Here is a 22,174-nt window from a genome sequence, read left to right as displayed (position 1 = left end):
TCTCCACCCTTAGTAGCCTGAACTCTGATTCTAAGGCAGTCACTCACTGTCTTAGCCTGAAACCCTTGATTGCGGAAGAAGTGCTAAAACCACTCGCCACTGATCCTGCATAGAAGCCGCGGCTCGTGCAGTAGGAACCACCAGAAACCTTCCTTGTATTAGGAAGGCTGACGAACTGTTCGCCTGACAGGTCTATCTTGACCGGCAACAGCAGAACTATCCCAGTCGTAACAGATCCATGTGTTCAATATATGTTATGACAACCACAGTGCCGGAAGGGCCACTGAAACACTTTGCATACTTGCAATAATCTATGGAAAGTCAGATGACTGTGCTCATTTTGTAAGCCTTCTTTTGTCCATGTGCATCACAAGGATACCAAACACCCTTCGATACCTTACACTACAATATTGTTTCAATAGTTCTTGACCAAATACACCAAAATTAACATATAACAGCGGGTGAGCCGCCAGTCCCCAACTGTGCCTTCCCGATCAATACCATTGTTGTTCTTTGTTTTGACCATCTTGCTTTGCTTCCTAGGGTACTTGTTTCCCTCGTGTTAAGCTTATATAGCAGGGATAGCCTCATTTTTCTGCAAACTTCTTGGTCTTCCTTCTCATTCATTTGTCATTCACATTTCTGTGCTTCTCTCCACCTTTATCATGCTGTGGTCAGCATGGTGATTCACACCAATTTCTGGTAGGCACCAAGTTTTTGCCTTGCATACCTGTAGAACTCAAACTCCCCTCCCTATGAAGTCCAATTTGACCTGTCCCTGCCCTGAGACTGAGTAGTGGAGTATCACTTCCCTTTCCACCACATCCATATATTCCAACATACCTGTAGAACTTGAACTCCCCTCTCTATGAAGTCCAGTTTGGCCTATCCCTGCCCTGAGATTGAGTAGTGGAGTATCACTTTTCTTTCCACCACATCCATATATTTCAATTTTATTTTTGCTAACCGTTTGTTCACTGACTTAATCTCTCTGAGTGCTGGCTCCTTGAGGAGTGGGAGTTCTGCAATCAAATGCTGATGAAGAATCTAGAAGCTCGTAGAAGCTTGTCCAAGGAAGGCAAATTTTTCTTGGTCTGTTATAATTGATGTAGGTGCCTGAATTTTGAGATTGGACAAAACCTTTCTGTACTTCATACAGTTGAGGATTCAGACTATTGCAAGTTACATGGAATGAAACACAAATCATGAAAACACAAAGCGGCTATGAACTTTCTACTCTTCGATCCTGAAACTTTTCAGTTTGAAACCACTCCACTAACAGTACTTATTGCAGATATGGTCCTTCTCGAACTTGCTCACACCAACCTCAATATTCCCATTCCAAAACATGTCTTTGCCTCCATTAACTGTGCTAGAATTCCAAGATGAGCAAAACTTGGATGACACAGAAGGAGAAACACTTATGGGTGAGTCAAAACTTGAGGGTCCGTTAGAAGTTCAGAGTCACCTGGTGACAACTCATTAATAAACTGATTATTCAGAAATAAAATGTGCACACCCTGATAGTCTGAAATAAAAGCCAGGCCACTGGTTTTGATGTACTACATATGCTGCGTGTATGCCAGGAACTTGGCTATTTCGTAGCCAAATTCATCTGGGTCAACCAGCAGTTGACAGTCCATATTATGAATATACTTCAGGAACTTGCCACTAATCAACTCTTCAACCAGGTAGCCAGAACGAGGGATGTTCACCTTTGATTTCTGATGAGACGTAGTAGGCAGTGGTTGAGCATACAATGCGGCTAGACCAGCATTGACAAAGCACAAGTGAGGAATATCAAAAGGTGGTGGTTCAGTTGAACAGGAAATGCTGTGATCAATAAAGTCATATGCAAACTGAAGAAGTGATCTGGCCCAGTACAATACATTCGCCTCTCTAAAAAACTTTGCCATTTCATCATTTATGATGTATTGTCCAATTGCGAAATTGCTGGGCATGCTGCTGCTGTTGCTACCTTGGGGGTAGATCTTGTAAAATGGGTGTTTGACTGCCACATTTTGCTGCAGGTGGAAACCAAGTTCAGTCTCTAGGATGGTTGGATGTGCTGAGAAAAGTGTCAGCCAGCCAGGGTGTGCTGTTTTAAAATCTCCTACTCCTATCATCTTTTTTAAAGATGCTTCAATGGAAAGCATGTCAGCCTGGCTCAACTCAGGATCAAGACAGAATGCATGATGTTGTGGGTCTTTCAGGATGTCAGAGAGCAGACAGTTCCAGATAGGAAAGAACTGAATTGTCTCGTTGATGAGAGTGAGTACTATGAACTGAAATCAGTGCTGATATAGTTACTATTAAATGAACTTACCCTATTGTATATCTAAGTTGGCGGTACCTCCCGACTGCAATGCCTCCCTGAGATGTTCATGATCAGGAGATTGAAAAGCCGGTACTGACTTCTTATGAGGAGGTGATGAAGGAAGACTTGGAGGGGTGCTGTCATGTTCAAATATCCTTTTGAAACTCAGGGCTTTAGACGACATGGCAGCATTGGAAGACTTAGCCAATGGGGGATTGAAAAGTGGTTAGTGAAATGATGTGCTACCAGATGAGGTAGTTGCCATAGTGCTGGTAGACTCAGAGTGAGACTCAGAGTGGTCAATGCTATCTTCTGAGGGAGGCATCATCAGGAATCTGGTATAAGGACAAAAATTTCGATTTTCTCAAGTATACAAATGAGTAGTGGTCTTGTCTTAGTAGACGGATAAGCACAAACATGAACTTCCTCGATCTTTCAAGCCATATTTCATACTCATCCCACTGAGTCATAGGTACAACAACTGACAGTAGAAATTGCTTGGTCTTGAATATTGTGGTGTGTGGGCCTTTAGTATGAGAAGGCTGCACACATTGCTTGTAGAAGTAAGCAAAATTTGGTGGATGATTTGACAAATCCACCCGGCCCCTGTCGCAAATAATAAATTCATCTTCATGCCATGGAAACCCTGGTGCAAAGGCCAGAATCTTTGGCCTGACCATCTCAAGAGCCAGCATGATGAGCTGGGGTACATCAATCTGAGCATCAATATTCCTCTTGCCCTCACAGATATTCTATCAATGATTTAGTTGAACTTCAATAGAAATATTCATGTGTACATACCCCAAAGGAAACTGCACGGCCGCCCTTCCTCTTATTTTCATCTTTGTGAACTGCCAAAATCTCCAAGCTGATGGTCTCTGCAGGAGAAGTGGTGTATGCCTGCTTGGCCCTGCACTCCCATTCTGCACTGTACATGACATGATTAGTCAAGTACCCTGGAAGGCCTGAAGAGAAGGCAGCAGGGCGAGATTGCTGGATGTGCGCCTCACCATGGTACCAGCTAGAAGGGACTGCCACATTTGGTCCCGCTCTTTGTCCATGAGACATTGTGATAACAAGAGATGGTTGCATGGATTCTGGAAAACAATTAAGTCAGTGGCAAGAAGCATAAATGAAAGCAGAAACAGACACAATCTTTGTGCAGCATTGACTGATTATTGGATTAGTATATGAGGGTCGATGGAAGGGTCAGGAGCACGTCCTCCTGTGGGTCTGCCTCCAGTAGCAAGCTTCTGCTCATAGTGGTGGTTGCATGGCCTACAGACAAAGTGACCGGCCTTCCCAGGAACCATTGTGGCAATATAATAGCATGGTTCACTTTTATGAATATTGGTGGTGCAGGATGGGTGTTGGCATGTACAGTCTCAATCAGCAACAGCATCTTCTGTAAATTGTGTGACAAGTTCACCGATAGACGCCATCAGCAAGAGTTGACTTGAATACTGTAAAAACTGTGAGACTGACTCATGACTTAAATACATATAGAGGCAGTCAGACAACATGTAGCATCTGAAGATAGTAGTAAGACACATACTATGTTAAATATGATCCCAATGCACATTGAGTTGCAGCTTGACTCAGAGGAACCATACCGGAGTCACACAACAATGGTTTTCATGATCAAGCAACTGTTTGAGTGTGCTGTCTTTAGGCAGTACAAGTGACAGTAGCAAGTGACACAATTTTGGTCCAACCTTCAGTGAGATCAACTGCACTTGGAAGGCAAGACAGTGCAAGTGATGCAATTGTCTGACCTTGCGGTTCCTCTATTGTTTTCATGTAGCTCATCTTATTTCCAAGTCAAGGTTCATTCCAGTGCTAACATGTATGCATGACACTGATAGCAGTGGCATGTTTTCCCAAGGAGCAAGCTAAAATCCAAGCTGAGATTGATGAGGTTGAGTTAACGAGGAGCAAGCTAAAGTCCAAGCCGAGATCGATGAGGCTGTGGAAAGGCATCAAGGTAGCTACTTGGCTAGATTTTTGCAGAGTTGCTGATGTTGGTAATGGTGCATTTTGTATTTCTGGTAAGATAAATTTACTTATACATTGAATTCAGTTTGTTCCTGAGACATGCATCAGCCATTTGCACACAACTGTTTTGAAACAGGGCGGTCCCTTTTCTCTTGATGTTCTACATTAACATTGACAAACCCTTTTTAGATTATTGTTATTGCCTTGAGTCTGGCATGAAGATGCTGCTGACTGGGAGTGGGCTCCCGTCATCCTCATCCTCATCCTCAGGGTCCACAAAAGGCACAGTAACACTTTGAATCACCTTCTCTTTGGTGGATAATAAGGTGTTAATGTCAGTGAGTTGCAGTAATCTCAGTGAGTCACAATAGTCCATCATGGAATTCCCATCATCAGTAAGTATTTAACAGTACTCTGCAGTCCATGGGCATTAACATCATTCCGAGTCACCAATGCCCAACCAGTATAAGCACATCCGTATGCACTTCAAGTTATCCCTGTTTGATGCATCCAACTAATGACAGTTTAGTGCTGCTAAGTGAGATTGCACCTCATATTCTCCACCTATGGAAGGCACGTTGGAATAACAGGGAAATTGTTTGCACTCTGTGGGAGAACCACATCAACACTGAGTGTTATGGCATTGGGTATGTACAAGGCGTGTCACATAAAATACTACTGTCTAATCTACTAACTCTTTAGGCTTACCAAATTTAGAGAGATATGTGAGAGCATGGGCCTCTAATGCACTTGTCAGCAAGGCCATACCATAGAGTCTATCCGTGATGCTATGATTGATATCTGCCAGATGTATCTGAAAGCCGGAATTCCAGAAGTAATCAGTCTGCTCTTTCATGAAAAGAATATGAGTATCTCAAGGTCAGTTTAAGTTCTTTCACAGTTGTCAAGATCTAACTTATAGTTGCAGGACTGTAGTCTCCTCGTACTTCACTATCTTCAAGCCTGAACTTGTATGTGAATGTAAGGCTAGGTGTCTCAAGAGGGGGCGCTTCTGGGCTGCTGGTGTGAATGACTTATTCGCTGTCAACCAACATGATAAATGGTTAAGATTTGGTCTTGGTCTTCACAGTGGGATTGAACCATTTTCTGGACATATTATGTGGATCCATGTTTGGCATTCTAATAGAAACCTGCAGCTGATTTTATCATACTACCTTGATACCATTGAAGAACTTGGTCGTAAGTCATCATTATTCTATATAAATACACCAACTAACATTGTACCACTTTAGATATGCTCATTACTCAGAGTGACTTAGGTAGTGAAAACTTTGGTATCGCCAACACTCAAACCCTTCTTCGCCAACACTATGATCCCGACCTCCAAAGAATGCTGCAGCATCGCTGGATGCATTCCAAAAAAAATATTATGCTAGAAATTACTTGGTCTCAGCTATGGCATCGGTTCACTCCAGGCTCCGAGATGATGCTTGATCACAGTGTCAACGAAGGGTTGTATAATGTAGGAAACACCCTTCAAAAGTTCATACCTCTGATTTTGGTTTCCTATCTGATACTAAATCTAATTGTGGATCTTAGCATGGTTTTCATTGGGTTTTCATACCTTGGCTGCAGCAAGAATTAGATGTGTATCACAACTGTGTTAACAACACAGCCAAGAGACATGACTGCAATAAGGTAAGTACAGTTAAATTTTTAATGTTAGTGATGTAAATCTGACCATGTATCAGGTACTCCCGCATGGCGTCCCAAGCCTAATCTATGACTACCCTCAAGACTTCAATGCTTTGGATTTCAAGGTAAGTCAAGTCTCATTACATCGGACATGGATCTCATGTGCTCTAGGTTACCATAGACCATGAGGGCATGGATTGGGTCCAACAACTTTATATCAATCCCTCTCATCCTGTGTTTGACATCATCCCACCCACCCTCGGCAACTTTATTCAACATTGCTATGATCAAATGGGTTATCCCAAAGTCATTCGCTCATCTGTGTGGATGGTTTATAGGAACTTGCTGTCTGTCCTGCAACTTGCAGATAACATGCCACCCACATTAATGGATGAGACTGAGACTAATGAAGATGACGTCCCTTTACTTGAGGGTTGTTCTGATTTGCCATTCTGTGAGGAAGCAAATGGCCCTTACTATATGGGTGGTGTGGGGGGAGGATTGGGCTTAGGTGTGAAATATTTCACTCAATCTAACCACTTTCTGACTCAGACATTATTAAGATGCTTCCCATCACAACCAGTTGGATGCTCTTGTTGAGCAACCAGGGTTGGTAGTTTGGGATGTCTCTGATGAAGAGCACAATGTAGCGATGGTCGCAGTGCTGGGCTCGGAACCACATATTTTCATACTCACATCAACACCCGAAACATATGCGCACATGTCCAATGCACTTCTGCACATGTCCGAGCCACTCCGCATCAGACCTTTGGACATTGCATCGGCCAATCGCACTTTGTGCGCACTTGTCCATCCCATGTCCTGTCCATCCAAACTAGCCTCACTAGGTGTGTAGTTATTCCCGTGCATGTTTTCTGACATTCAGACCGTGTTATTACATGTGCACAGCACCTCATGTCTTATTACATAGGACATCAGACCCGAAATATATTGCAACTATCTTTGCCTGTAGTATTCTGGATTTCTACATACTTACTTAAATACTCTGTAGTGACCTGCAATTATCATCCAGTAGTTAGGAGCCATTTCCCAACTCTGTGGATCACCCAGAATATTCTTGTAGTTCTTAGTTGCATTGCGAAATATTACCATTCATTCACCGTCATACTCCATCACTCGTTATACTCACGCATACCACTCACAATCCAACACTCGTTATAAAGTTTCCAACCTATTATTGTGAAGTCCGAAAGTCTGAAATCTCGGACATCACACTTTGGCTTCGGACATCATTTCACACCATCAGACATTTGGTTATTTCCATTACTTGGGACTCTATTATGTAACGAGGCACAAAAGAAAGATTAGAGTAAGGTCTTTGTGCGAACATGAGGCACAGCAGCACCAAACCTCTTGTTCTGCCACGATCACCATTAGTTGCTGCACAGCTCACGCTGCTCAATCTCATTTTCCTCCGAGACAATCATCAATTAGTACTATACACCTCAGCCAACCATAATAAATTTAGAATGAATATAGCCACAAACCCCACACTCGAGGTTATCCCAGACTTTGCCGGAGTCTTGTACAATGGCATTTGTACAGACCTTATCAATGCAACAAACCAAACCAAGAGCAAATTGTGGAACACCTGGAACAGACATGGAGGGACGGTAACAACGCAGGATAGCGGAATGGAACCAACACTGAGACAAGAAGCACAAGCATTAGCAGAAGCCGAGAGAACACAAGCCACACCAAGAAGAAGCCAAACGCACACAACATGAAGCCAAAGCAGAGAAGGAACATCTAGAAGCAGAGAAGAAGAAGCTGAAGAGAACAGATTCAACGAAGCATCATCTGTAGGAGGACTCCTTAAACCCTTGTCCCGCGCAATACACAACACAAAAACTCACCAATTTTAAATACATAGAATTATGGTACTTCTCCCCTGATGGTTGCAAGGATGCTCTCAGATCTTCATGCTCCATAGCCGAAAACAACCTGAGCATCACAAGGGTAGACAACCAGCTCACTTTGCACCCATCCTTAGCCTTCAAAGTGTCCAAGGCAGCAATTGCGGACCACAAACTCCCATTCTCAACATTCCTAAGGGTGAAGAACCTGTTCCTAGTCCAAATCAGCAAGGCAAAATGGCCCCAATCACACATCAACGCCCTCTCACTGTTCTTCTGGCACCTCAAGAATCACTCAATCCAGAACGACAGGTGACATCAGAGACCTCATTATACTGATGTATGCATTGCGCGTACACCAAGACTGGCATGACCACCTCAAACGCAATGAAGGCTTCACATCGGCAACATCAATGAGAATGTGATCTGGATGATCAATGAGGAACTCTGGCACAAAGTCTGATCCCAATCCTGGCTCAATGTACGTTTCCACTCAAACCATCAGACAGACAGACATACTAAACTGCATTTAACATATTACAACCCCCCCTTCCAAACACATTAACCTTGAACAACCAACCCACTCACCTCAGCTACCCATGACGACACTCCTGTGGATGCCTGTAACAACCACACGGATGCCCACAACCCATGTGGATGCCCGCGACATCTATCTCACGGATGCCTGCAACACACATCCTGTGGATGCCCATACCCACCTCCGTATGGTTGCCCACGCACATGCCATGGATGCCCACACACACAATGTGGACGACCGCCAACAACCTGCCAATCCACAGACCACGAGCAGAGACCCTCTGGCAAATCAACACCGCAGGTCCAGCTATCGCGACTCACGCAGTAGCATCTATGACCTCCTCAACCGGAACTCACACTCCTGTTCCCCGCCATGGAGAACAGAGAACCAGAAGGAGTCAAAGACCACATTGCCAGACAAAAGCCACAACCGCAACCAGCGCCGCAGGGGTTTTTCTCTGGGTGCAGGCTCACATGGCCTATCTGCCTGCGCCCTTTGCCTCGGCTGCAAATCCCATCAACTATGGGATGGAGCCAACACTCGCTGTCGACGGGCAGAAGATGGACAGCTCATCAACCCCAAGGGTCTACCCCTCTGCCACAAATGGCAACACCCAGGAAGTTGCCAAAAACAACCATGACACCTTGCATGAATGCTCCGGCTGTGGAAGCAAGGAACACGGAGCCCAAACTTGCCCTCGTGGTGAGAAGGCTTAGAGCTCACATGCCTTACAATGCAGAAGCTTGGCTCTGCCTACTGGCTGAATCAGACCTCCTTGGCAGGTACCCATCCATCCCAGAAGGACTCATGCACAGTTTCTCAGGTGGGATACCCCCAATCACATGTACATACTCACCACCTAATAATGACACCATATTTAAGTACCAGGAAGTATTCCAGAGCATCATTGAGAACGAGCTGGTGAAAGGTCACTTCATTGGACCATTCACAGCACAGGAGCTTAAAACTGCCATTGGCGACTTCCAGACAGCCCTGCTATCACTCATCCTGAAACCTGGTAAGCCGGGGAAGTTTCAACTTGTACAAAATCTATCTTTTCCCATAAACCCACACCTGCCCATTAGATCCATTAATTCCAGAGTCGATTCCAACCTCTTTCCTTGTACATACGGAACCTTCCCCAGCATCTGCCAAACAATATGGCACCTCCCACCTGGCTCACAAGGCGCCATAGGAGATGTCACAGAAGCTTACAGAACAATCCCACTGCACCATTCACAATGGCCGGTGTCTTCTTAGATAGATGATCTATAGATGAACACCTACAAAATCAAATATCTCCATGGTCAGCGATTCAGACAAATACCAATGACTGATAATGTGGTCGTTCGTGGGTGGCCTGTCAGTATATCCAAGCTACGGTCAGACAAAGGTACTCTACGATATCAGTATAGAAACACTAGTCAACCCAGCGGTATGGTGTTGACTAAAAGAAACAAGAAACAGAAACAAAACTAAGACTAAGCACAATCACTGGTGCTAAACAGAAATGATAACTAAAACTAGGCACAATCAATGGTGCTATATTCTAAACTTACTATGAAACAATCGTGTGAAGCTGTATTGGTCACTCCCACAGCGCAAACAGGTAGGATCAAAGGTCAAGACTTGTCAAAAGCTTCCATAGAACTCTTAGCCTAATATTGAATCTGCTGCCAAGGAACTCACGATGAGTATTAAACAGAATCAGAAACGGACGTCCTTGGATTTCAATACCAAGTCCCCTATTCAATAGCTAAAGCCTATCTGACAAATAACAATCCTGGCTCAGTATACTACTCAGATGTGTGAGGTCAAGTGGACAATAATCAACTCCTGAAGTCTCCCCACTAAGCTACTCTGAGCCTTTAGCGGACGTAGAGACAACACGAAGAATTTAAAGGTAAGGCTCGAATGTACTCGCTACAATCAAAAGTATGTTAGTATCAGCAGCAAGAAACAAACACTCAGAATATATTTGCTAAATCTATAACACGTTAGTGACACGACAATAAACGAGCACTCAGACTGTTAGCCTTCAATGGGTAGAGAGAGTGAAACAGATAGAGTGAAACAGAGATAAGGAAATAGATCCTAAACTAAAAGAATAGATCCCAATCCTAGAGAAACAGATAGAGAAATAGAGACAGAGACACCGCACACAAACACAAACACTCAGAAAAACAGGAGATTTCTCAAAACAAATAACCAGGCCTTGCAGGCTGTTGAGCACAGTGAGCTCAATGGCTCCTACTGTCTCATCAATGTACCTGACAATGTCGAACAACTCTTCGTGGTTGTTGCTGATGCTGATCACACACAAACCTCACTCACAATTTTATTAAGGGTGACTCTGGAAGTCTGATTGATTTTATTTCAGGCCAAAACGGAGGTCCTTATATAGACAAACCTACGTGGCTGTGCTAATTTACTCCCGCGTACCTAGGTATATTCAATTTTCGTTTTCTCACATATCTAGATATACTACATTATTTGTCATAGATCATAATACCCATGTGAATCATATGTAGGTGAACATGATTGTCAGGCTTAGTCATAGATCAGCTGACTGTGGTAAGAGAACATGGTTTACATAATATGTTGAAACTTGTTGTATTTGGTGTTATTCAGAGACGTAGCATATGTCATAAAGCAAAACCGGGTAACACATGTATTTAAAGTTTCCTGGAAGTTCCCGTAAACAACATACACAGAAAGTATTTTTCATGGAAGCTTCAGATGCATGAGAATCTAGCTGAGTCATCTTCGAGCCAAATGACACAAAATTCATTCCATGCAAAATTCCCGAAAAATATTCTAACACCGCACGTCATGCACCGGACCAGTTTGGTGCATGTCACCGGGACTGGCAATACGTCTCAACAAAGACATGTTTGCAGTTGACATGGCTTTCTGCTTCGGTTTCAGCCCATTGGTGGGGATATATGGCAATGTTGCGGACACTGGGGCAGACATATTCAGAGCCAAAGGGATTGGTCCCTTATCCAAGTGGGTTGATGACCACATTTTCTTTCGCATCAAGAGAAGATACTTGGAAGAGTACAATAGACAACATCGAAGGTGGGCAGACAAGATCGCAGAAAATGGAGGAGCTATCACAGAGGGAGGTCACAAATGGTACAGGGGAGAAACACCCAGACAGATCACTGGAAGAGTTTGATGAAGACGCCCGCTCCCCATTTGCAATCTATCAGCAGAATCACCACGATCGGTTGAAAACAGCCAATTCACATACAGCATGGAAGATATCGATGACGCCTCATCCAACATGGGCACAATATGGGAGATGTCGAAAGATGAACCCTTCAGCAACGAGCCCCCATACAGCGGCCTTGCATGGAACATTGAAGACTGGACAGTCACCTTATCTGAAAAGAAGCGCATCAAATACCTTGAGGCCATCTGATCTTGGCAATCGAGCAGGACCCACACACTGCAAGAAGTTCAGAAACTCTACAGTAAACTCCTCCACATGTGCCTCATCAAGCCAGAAGGCCACACTTACCTCACAACCCTGAAAAAAATGCTGGGAATTTTTGAAGACTGCCCGCACATGGCCTGGACCCCCCCATGTAGCACCGCAAGCAACATCAGATGGTGGGAAGAACTCCTCAGTTCCCCCCATGTCATCTCCCCAATCCCAGGTCCATGCATCATTATCGACTTTCTCGCCTACTCGGATGCTAGCTCTGGTCACGGCATCAGCATCACGATCAATGGAAGATGGTGCATGTGGAAACTCTCACCAGGATGGAAGAAAGACAGCCGAGATATCGGGTGGGTGGAGAGCATCAGATTCAAGCTCCTCGTGTGGACAATCATGAGTGCTTGTGCCGCTGGCACTTATTTTAAAGTCTATGGAGATAACCGTGGCGTCGTCGAAGGATGGTGGAAAGGATGCAGCAAGAACCAAGCCTGGAATGAAGTCTTCAAGCAGATTCATCAGGTCGCTTCCAGTACCAGGTGCCAGATTCTTACTAGGTACATACCAAGCAAAGAGAACCCGCAGACGGCCTGTCCCACAGGATATATCCTCCCAAATCCAAACACCTCCCTCTCATCCCGATCCCCCCAGAACTTTGCCCCTTCCTCACAGAAGCACCAGACCATCCAATTCATCACACACACGACCCACCCACAGATCCTGACACTCACACTGTCACCTCGAGTCCCACCTCCAACAAATTGCTTCACCCAATGGGAGACAAGTGCGAGAGACAAGAACGTGAGCGGCACATTTGCATCAACCGCAAATTCAAAGTCAGAGGAACAGAACTCCTCCAAACATCGCAAAGCTAGTAAGTACTGTACTGCAGAGCATGAACCACTAACCTCACAGCAAACAATCCAGCATATAGCCCCAGCCTAACCCCCATGATCACACCTGCACCCACACTGTCCAGCAAAAGACAGGCTCTACCTGTGGCACCCAACGACAATACATGCCACAAAAGATGCTCAAGGAAAACCACTCCCGCTAACAGCCGCAGACGTCCAATGCATACGCAATGTCATGGTCCACACGTACTCAGAGAGCATGCACGAGACTTACGGATTGGGTCTACTTGTATTCCACGTGTTTTGTGACAGCAAGGCCATCACCGAAGACCAAAGAGCACCAGCCAGCAACATGCTGATCGAAACTTTTATATCATGCATGGTAGGCAACTATTCAGGGAAGACAGTATCCAACTACATCAACAGAGTTCGAGCATGGCACATAGTGCACAGTGCAACCTGGTCACTCAATGACATCGAGATCGAAGCAATGCTGAAGGCAGCCTCATCACTCACTCCTGCATCTGCAAAACGACACGCGCGAACCATACACCATAGACCTCATCATCGCCATTCATGAGAAGCTCAAGCTTGACGAACCCTTAGATGCAGCAGTTTTTGCTTGCCTAACAGCCATTTTTTACACAACAGCCAGAGTAGGTGAATTCACCGTTCCGCGTCTCAGCGCATTCGACCTGAACATGCACATCTCACTTGAAAACGTCAAGGACACACAAGACCAGCAGAATCTCATGACCAAAACTTCCACCTGCCACGGATGAAATCAGCTCCAGAAGGCAAAGACTACACTGGGCAAAGCAAGCAGGTTTATCTGATCCCAAAGAAGTGTTCCTAAACCATTTGTGAATCAACAAACCTCCTCCCAAATTTGCACTCTTTGCATACTGTCACAGAAACAACACCCACCACCCACTGACTAAGTCAAAGTTTCTCAGAAGGTTAGCAGCAGCAACGAAAGCAGCAGGCTGCGAGCCCTTACAAGGGCATGGAATACGAATTGGGTCAACCCTAGAGTATCTCCTACACAATGTCCCATTCAATGTAGTCAAAGTCAAAGGGCACTGGGCGAGTGATGTGTTCCTTGTTTACCTAAGGAGACATGCACAGATCATGGCACCATACATGCAGGCTGTCCCCACGCTGCATGACCAATTCCTATGGTACACCATACCCCCACTTCGCCAAAGCACAAGAACCTAAACAGAGAAAACTCGTGAGTAATCTGTCTGCCTCCTAAAAATTGGGAATTCAAGCATTGCTGAATGCATTGCCAACTCCTAACACTCGGAATCACAGCTCAACTCTCTTTCTATCTAGGTTTCCTTCCTCGGGGCCAGAAAGTGCTGCGCGCCTTCGCCCGAAAACCCCCCACTCTTTGACATCTGCAGCTGGTGTCACTGTAGTCAGTAGAATCACAGAGCAATATAACCCCATTATCATCCCACAATGCTGTGAACCTCAAAGATTGGGACTCTATTATGTAACAAGGCACGAGAGAAAGATTAGAGTAAGGTCTTTTGTGCGAACATGAGGTGCAGCACCAAACCTCTTGTTCCCATGCCGCGATCACTGTTAGTTGCTGCACAGCTCACACTGCTCAATCTCATTTTCCCCCACCCTCCACTCCCAGAACCCATCGAGCCAAGAACTCAATGAAGTGCCTCAACAGTATCCAAAATTAAGATAACAATCCACAAATGGGTCCTAAGGACAAAATTCAGATACATAGAAACACCACAGCAAGGCAGACCCACCCGCTCTCACAGCTCAACTCTCTTTCCATCTAGGTTTCCTTCCTTGGGGCCGGAAAGCACTGCGCGCATTCACCTGAAAACCCCCCACTGTCTTTGACATCCACAGCTGGTGTTGCCATAGTCAGTAGAATCACAGAGCAATTGTCACAATCCAATAACGAATAAATGCTAGGGCAGAGACTAGGACTCAAATGAGGATAATCACAACAAAAAGGATAATGAGCAAGGACGTCTTAGATTGCTACAGTTGTAGATACAAGAGGTTTGAACTAAAGAACTATTGACCAAGACATGCTACCTATATACCTATTGAAACTGAGATTGAAACTGAGATACAACTACTAGCCAATCATAAAAGGGAAAAGGGAATCATACCATAGAACATTGTAGAATATTAAAGAAGTATCACGTGACCATATTTTATCTTATTGTATCTAATCTATTCACAATCAAAGAACTCATCTTCTTCATCGGTCACATCAAAGACACGTGTTGTGGGCACTAAAGGGATTTCTGAATTGGTAGACGCTTTTGGGGTAGGGTTAGGGTTTGACTTAGGCGCTGTGTATTGATGCTTAGGAAGATTTAGGAAAGAATAATGGTTTGTTAAAGGTACTTGTGACAGCAATATAACCCCATTACCATCCTGCAATGCTGTGAACCTCAAAGATGACACATTTTACTACTAATACCAATTAGTAATCCCTTTAGGATCGAACACACTTGCTCTGCAAGTATAGCAGACTAGGTCGTGCTAAGATCTACCTAAATATTGTTGACTAGGTGGTACAGTTTCTGCTGAGCCCAGCAGAGATTCACTTTCTACAACAATAACCATGTAGCTGGAGATGAATGGTGATGCCGTGTTGCACATGTCCATTTTCTATATTCCATGCCTAGTTTACATTTGTTGTAGCTTCTGGATCATAAAATATTAACTTAAACAGTGTCAGGAGTCCTTTAGAAGCTCTTCACCTGTTTAGGATTTTATATCACCAAAATACTTGCAAAAATGGGCACAGTTGTCTGACTTTCCATAATAATGTTGATCAGCTTCTGTGGTGAAATTTGCAACATACATGATGCATCTACTGGCAAGTCTCAGAAGGAGTCACTAAGTTAGAGTTAGAACTGTCGGCACATCACACTAATTTTTTCTTCATTATTCACTTGATGCTACTTAAATGAGAGATTGGTATTTCTGATATCAAGAACTTGGTATATTTACATCTTTTAATTCTATGTAGCGACACAAGCACAAAATCATAATGAACTCAGAAATACAGGTGATAATAAAAAATATAACATATATAAGTAGGTTCACATTCTGGACATAAAACATTAACTTTATATAACAGATTGTGCATGTCGGGTATGTGTGATGGGCTGATTAAACTGTTGTCCCAGGATGACAAATGACCAAATATCACATGACCTTTGACAGCTACCTACATCATCATCATCATCATCATCATCATATATATTTATTATATATTATCTAGTGCTCTATTGTCTGCTGGTGATCGGGGGTCTGTGTCACGAGTACCTTTAACAAACCATTATTCTTTCCTAAATCTTCCTAAGCGTCAATACACAGCGCCTAAGACAAACCCTAACCCTACCCCAAAAGCGCCTACCAGTTCAGAGATTCCATTAGCGCCCACAACACGTGTCTTCGATGTGACTGATGAAGAAGACGAGTTCTTTGATTGTGAATAGATTAGATTAGATACGATAAGATAAGATATGATCACGTGATACTTCTTTAATATTCTACGATGTTCTATGGTACGATTCCCTTTTCCTTTTATGATTGGCTAGTTATATCTCAGTTTCAATCTCCGTTTCAATAGTTGTATATAGGTAGCATGTCTTGGTCGATAGTTCTTTAGTTCAAACCTCTTGTATCTACAACTGTAGCAATCCAAGATGTCCTTGCTCATTACCTCTTTGTTGTGATAACCTTAGTCCGAGTCCTAGTCTCTGCCCAGCGTTAATTCGTTATTGGGTTGTGACAGTCTGGCAGAATATTATGCCAAACAAATGTGTTAAATGCTGACACAGATATTAGTCTAAGTGTGAATTAAGTGAGGTGGTGCAGCACCTCTTGCTCCTGCCCACCTCACAGTGCCCTATGCAGAGTATTTAGCTACTCCTCCCTAAGTTTGTTTGCACTAACCTTATCCTCAGCCATGGCAGAGAACAATCCTAATTTAGCTGTTAGCCATATTTTGAAGCACCCAAACATGAACCTGCCCGACAGCAGCTCATAAATGAGGGACTCACTGAAAAATTGGCAGTCCGTTCACTAATGGCACTGTGGATATTGACCAACAATGTGGAATGTGAGAGATGGAACACCAGGCAAGAGCAAATCCAGGAATTGAGAGGAAGGGAAGCCAAGGAAGAAGAGCAGCATCTCCAGCTGCACAAAGATGAGGAAGAAGCAGCACACCTGGAAGACAAGAAGAAGAACAAGAACAAGTATGCGCCACTCATGTCGCAAAGCTTCAGGTGGCTGTGATTTAAGGTTTTTATCTTATGTAAAGTTGAGCTCTATGTTCGGGATTTTGCGAACGCACAATAACAGTGCTACTCTTATCATGTGACGTGACAACATGGCTCGCTCGTGCAGATCTTTATGCAAGACAAGCACATTGGCGAGCAAGATGCATGGTGATTTCAACGCCGTACGATGCTGGCCTGACTGGATTTTAACCAGGAGCTCAAAGAGTCTAGCCGGTGTTTAAGCGAGTTTTCTGAGCACCACAAATAGATGAGTACGATTATTCACCTCGAGGAACTTTCTGACCCTAAAATTCATGTCCGCTCCACCATGATAGCTGAGATCTGTAATCTAGAATCCGCAGCTCGGACAGCATGTGAGCCCGCGAGTCCAAGACATAATACGTTAAGGCTGACGCGGTAATGAGTCAATAAGACGGTATTGGCGCACGAGGCGCTGCATGCGTTCGGACGGGGATTTAATAAAATAAGCGATATTAAACGTTGAGGCTACGGAGAGCGCTCGTTAAGTGATTGAGATTCAAGATTGAATCTTACCCCACTTTCAAATTCTTACATCCAATGGAAACAGCACACGACATAGTGCCGTGCGTGATCAATCCATGCACGATTCAGTTGTATGCTGACCTGACTTTGCAGTGTTTTCGACTTTTGAAGTAGATCTTTCGTTAACTTTGCGATCGCATCTTTGCTAGATAAGATTTTTGATGGTTACCCACCGTATTGATCTGCTGAGGTTTATTTTTCCGCAGCCCATTGACCCGGTTTTCAGTACGCCAATTATTCCCCTCTTGGCCATCCTTCGAACCTATGTACGTGGCGTATCAATTTCGGCATTATTCCCTCATGGTGACTTCTCATTACGCAAACCCACACTGATATGTTTCTCTTATTTAGTATGCTCTTCTCTTCACCTTCAAGTTGTTAGGTTCCATATTTTCCTCACAACTTGGGGATGTCGAGTTCTCCCTTCTCTGACGCTGACATATCCTCGCTCATAGATGACAATGTCCAGTACCCTCAACAGATCTGGTATACTATCGCCGCCTTTCTCTTCGTAATCGGATGCTTCCAGTGGGGATTATTCCTTCACTCAAAGTTCGCTAGGCGGGCACGCCATGAGTACGACGAAGAAACGGTTATCGCCAATGGCGTTCATCGAAAATTTTCTCTTCGTCGAATTCCGCTTGCCGTCATAAATGTCTATCGCGTTGTTGCCTTCCGATGGACCCTGGAAATAGGACGATCCTATACCCTCAACATGACAGAGGTTTTCGTCACTGTGGCATACATCGTCCTTTTGTTGACCTATGCCTTCATTAATAGTAAGTACACAGGATCATGATGGGCGGTCCCGCTTAAACTATATTAATCACTGAATCACGCAGCTACCTCAGCCGAGGGTCAGAAGCTTGATATCATCTTCTGGAGCAATCGCATAGCTATGCTTGCGGCTAGTCAGTTTCCAATTATCACAGCCCTTGGAACAAAGAACAATATTGTGTCTCGTAAGTGAAAACGCTTTTGGTCCAACGTTTCGTTGAGTTCTTCGAATCAGTGGTCACGGGAATCAGTTACGATAAGGTATGACCCTTAATTTCCCTTAAAGTGGCACTTACTTGAGGACCCAAAGCTCAACTATACTCATCGAATGATGGCTAGGACATGCTTCATGCTCCTTTGGGTACATGGGGCGGGCCAGATAGTATCCTTTCCCTTGTTTGTATCTTCAATTTTGTACTTGCTATTTTCTAATAGAGATGATCGAAAGCTTCCGGGAAACTTTGAGCGAACCATGGCTTCGCGCTGGTATCACCGCCATGGTCGCTTTCTCTATCCTGATCCTAGTGTCACTGCGTCCCGTTCGCAGTAATATGTATGAGGTCTTCTTTTATGTTCACTTCCTTGGCGTCCTGTGAGTGTAGCACTTTTATTCGCTTGTAGTTTGTATTGACAGACAGAACGCAGCATATTCCTTGTGGGAGGATATTACCATACCAAGGGTGCTCAGTAAGTACGAATTCATACAGACGCTATGTTTCTGATTTGCAGCGAACAGCGGATCGTTCTGGATATGGCCCTCGTTTGTGTTCTGGGCTTTCGATCGCTTCATCCGAGCAATCCGACTTGTAGTATTCAATCACTCTTACTTTGGGTTCAAGTCAGGAACTGGGACAATGGACGCAGCGACAGAATTGCTTTCCGAAGGCGTCGTTCGAATGCGTCTACGTCGACCCCCGCATTTCCATTGGTCCCCAGGACAAGCGGCATATCTGATCATGCCCTCAGTTTCGACACTGCCATTCGAAGCGCACCCTTTTACTATTGCGAGTTTTGATTCTAGCCTGCTGTCAACCGCACCGGCGGAGGATCGATCCAACCGTGATGTTACGGGACCTAGCGCTCCGTTCTGGAAGGAGCTTGTATTTTTGGTCAACGTGCAGGAGGGTTTCACGAAAAAACTAAAGGAAGTAGCTGCCAGGAAGGAAACTGTCAAGGTTTTTGTGGATGGTCCTTATGGTTCATCTCCTGACCTCGGTTCGTACGACACCTCTGTATTGGTTGCAGGTGAGTTGTGTATTGTCTGGTAATAACATGTACTGATCGAATTCAGGCGGATCTGGCGTCTCGTATACCCTCCCTGTCTTCCTCAACATTATCGAGTATGTGTGATCATTTATCAACATGGTTGGATGTTTGATTCTTGTTATAGACGCGTACGCAAGGGGAAAAGTTCTTGCACACGGGTTGTGTTCATTTGGGCAATTCGCGGTGCTGGTGGGTGTATTCATAACAATCCGCAGCTTCTTCTATGATGTCATTAACGTCATGCACGATAGAGTACGTCCAATGGATCGAAGAGGCGCTTATCAAAGCCGTTCGGCTTGCCCCGCCGTCTTTGACAGTTTCTATCCGCATCTTTCATCACTGCTTCATCCACGACGCAATCCAAGTCCTTCAGGGAAGACGATGACAGCATTTCAAGCTCTACCGAGAAAAAAAGCAGCCCCGAACACGTGGTAACTAGGAAAAACTCCTTATCACTATCATTCATGTCGCTGCGCGGCGTTAGGACTGAAAATGGAAGACCGGATCTAGATGCACTGCTCAAAGAAGAGGTCAGTGTAACCTCGGGCAGGATGTCGGTGAGCGGTAAGTACTCATTATGCCGGCTCCAAGAACGAAAGGCTTATGGGTGATGATATCAGTTTGCGGATCGCAGGCTATAGCGCGTGCGACCCGTCATGCACTTCGCTTCCCTGTTTCTGGGCCTTCTAGTATCCTCAATGGTGGACCGAGCATCACACTGCATGTCGAATCGTTTGGATACGCTTGATTCCCTTTTACTTAGACTCCGTTGTTCACTGTATGGATGACTCATGATTACTGTGATCATCTCGCGATTTGTTACTGTAGCATTGTCCGTCGGAAGGTTAATTAGCTTGTACCTAAAGTAGAATAGAAATGCGATCGATGCATGGGCGAAGACTTCCATCATCAGTCAATTTATCCATTCAAATCAACACTTTTGACGGACATCAATGGGAAGAGATCGAAGTTCCCGATCACATGATGTCGAAGTAGCTTTCTGAGATCATTGCCACCATCACGCACGAATACTCAACTGGGCGCAAGCGCCAAATGACTATATGTGTTGCTGCTATTTCAGTCCATCGCCGAAGAGTAGGGTCGACGATGACACTGCAAAAAGTCTGGATGTGACCGGGACCTATGGCGACCTCGGGCTGACAGCCACTGACAGCCACTAAGCACAAGCCTGTTAGTGATACACAAGGAAGAGCTGACAACGTATGTATCGCCTATGTTTCACATTCACAGCCAGATCTCAAAGAGTTTAGCGGTCGACAGGGGAGGAGCCCGAGTCTTCCTGGCGCAGTCTTACCATTCAGGTAAACAACGTTCGGTAAATATGCGATAAGATCATCAAGAGTTTCAGATATACCCTCGGCTGATGGTTCGGCCCCGACTTCATCGTGTGCGCGATAGATGAGTACTTGAGTTCCCGGTCGTCCTGAATAACTCTTTCAAACCCGAAGTCGCTAAGCCATATGTAGCATCAGACGGACCAGTCATCTACCAGATCGAACTGACCTGAGCCGAGATATCACCAGAATCTTGTTTTTATAAGCATAGGACTCTTGAAAACTCCCCGCCTGCTCCGGAAAGTATCGAGTAATGTCATATCGTTTTCTGATGATGGTAACTGGTGCCTCGCGAGAGGTACGTATGATGGAGCATCGAGCGGTGATTGCCAGCGTACGGCTCGGAGTGTTGATCGGTGTGGACTTTGCCTTCAGTTGAAGACGTACGGCGCATGTATGCACATAAACTCGAGGTTGCATAACTTCCCCGACGGATGTCGTTTTTTCGCAGGTTCCAGGAGAGAAAGGCGTTGATGAGACTGCGAGGATTTACGGGACACGACGTGAGCGCCGACGACCGGATGCGAGACTACTTCGTCAGGAGACCAGTCTGACAGGCGAGTTCGATAAAGGCAAAGCAAGGCTTACAACCGCTCAAATTGCGGCCTTGACTTGATGTAAGATTCAACATCAAGGACATATCCCTTTACGCGACTGTCCATTTCCTTTTCCGCGAGATGGACAAGTCCATTGCATGGATGAAGCGCTGTGCATCCAGGGCCGCAGTTTCGTTGAAGCGACTGGAGAATCTGAAAACTGTAAGATGGCTGAGGTATATGCACGATGGAGAAAAATAAGACGCACGATTTGCACAACTTTGCAATAAACATTTTCCGTCTGAAGTTAGAAGTTGATGCAGACGCAGGGTCGCTGCTGCAATATCACATGTCATTGAGCGATAAGGGGGAGATCAATGAGACACTAGGGGTTCGAGAATCGAGCGAGGGTTCTGTGGTAACGGGGTCGGGGCAGGTTGTAATACAATGGGCGTAATCAATTGAACACGCTTTTGCAGGTTCTGCCGAAATGTCTGGTATCCAACAGCAACAATGATTTTGCAAAATGGATACAGAATGGTGCCAACAAGTATCCCATGATTGGCAGGATAAAAAATCTGGCGTCTTCGTCCTAGAGCGACAATGTGGTCCATATTGAAATTTTCTGGAAATGATTGTTCCTAGTCTTGCACATGGTCGACCTGGTTCACCACCCTGAGGTTGAGAAAATTGAGGCCACTTCCATCCTGT

General features: G+C 44.7%; 4 protein-coding genes across 4 annotated transcripts; 3 read left to right on the top strand and 1 right to left on the bottom strand.

Moving 5' to 3' along the window:
* Window positions 1–1,275: 1,275 nt before the first annotated feature.
* Window positions 1,276–2,501, bottom strand: EDB93DRAFT_1083073 (uncharacterized protein; the record flags this gene model as incomplete). The annotated part of the gene is made up of 4 exons (XM_041445738.1): window positions 1,276–1,372; window positions 1,477–1,562; window positions 1,626–2,278; window positions 2,354–2,501. 4 exons carry the CDS (start codon window positions 2,499–2,501, stop codon window positions 1,276–1,278), a joined length of 984 nt encoding a protein of 327 aa, XP_041308918.1.
* Window positions 2,502–5,066: 2,565 nt separating this feature from the next.
* EDB93DRAFT_1083174 (uncharacterized protein) lies at window positions 5,067–6,568 on the top strand (the record flags this gene model as incomplete). Its single annotated transcript, XM_041445746.1, has 6 exons — window positions 5,067–5,191; window positions 5,241–5,512; window positions 5,566–5,834; window positions 5,873–5,971; window positions 6,025–6,093; window positions 6,140–6,568. Coding segments are annotated over 6 exons (1,263 nt in total), but the record flags the coding sequence as incomplete, so codon positions are not given.
* Window positions 6,569–7,816: 1,248 nt separating this feature from the next.
* Window positions 7,817–8,161, top strand: EDB93DRAFT_1083261 (uncharacterized protein; the record flags this gene model as incomplete). Its single annotated transcript, XM_041445754.1, has 1 exon — window positions 7,817–8,161. A coding segment is annotated over one exon (345 nt), but the record flags the coding sequence as incomplete, so codon positions are not given.
* A 9,777-nt stretch (window positions 8,162–17,938) lies between these two features.
* Window positions 17,939–20,320, top strand: EDB93DRAFT_1083088 (FAD-binding domain-containing protein; the record flags this gene model as incomplete). The annotated part of the gene is made up of 12 exons (XM_041445739.1): window positions 17,939–18,308; window positions 18,372–18,491; window positions 18,542–18,567; window positions 18,617–18,702; window positions 18,773–18,898; window positions 18,952–18,993; window positions 19,043–19,551; window positions 19,598–19,646; window positions 19,697–19,761; window positions 19,824–19,936; window positions 19,980–20,136; window positions 20,193–20,320. The coding sequence occupies 12 exons, from the start codon at window positions 17,939–17,941 to the stop codon at window positions 20,318–20,320; spliced, it is 1,791 nt and encodes a 596-aa protein (XP_041308915.1).
* Between the last annotated feature and the right edge of the window lie 1,854 nt (window positions 20,321–22,174).

This window comes from Suillus bovinus, assembly GCF_016758785.1.
Source record: "Suillus bovinus strain UH-Sbo-P2 chromosome Unknown EDB93scaffold_19, whole genome shotgun sequence".
NCBI lineage: Eukaryota > Fungi > Basidiomycota > Agaricomycetes > Boletales > Suillaceae > Suillus > Suillus bovinus.
This window is presented reverse-complemented; position numbering and strand designations above follow the sequence as displayed.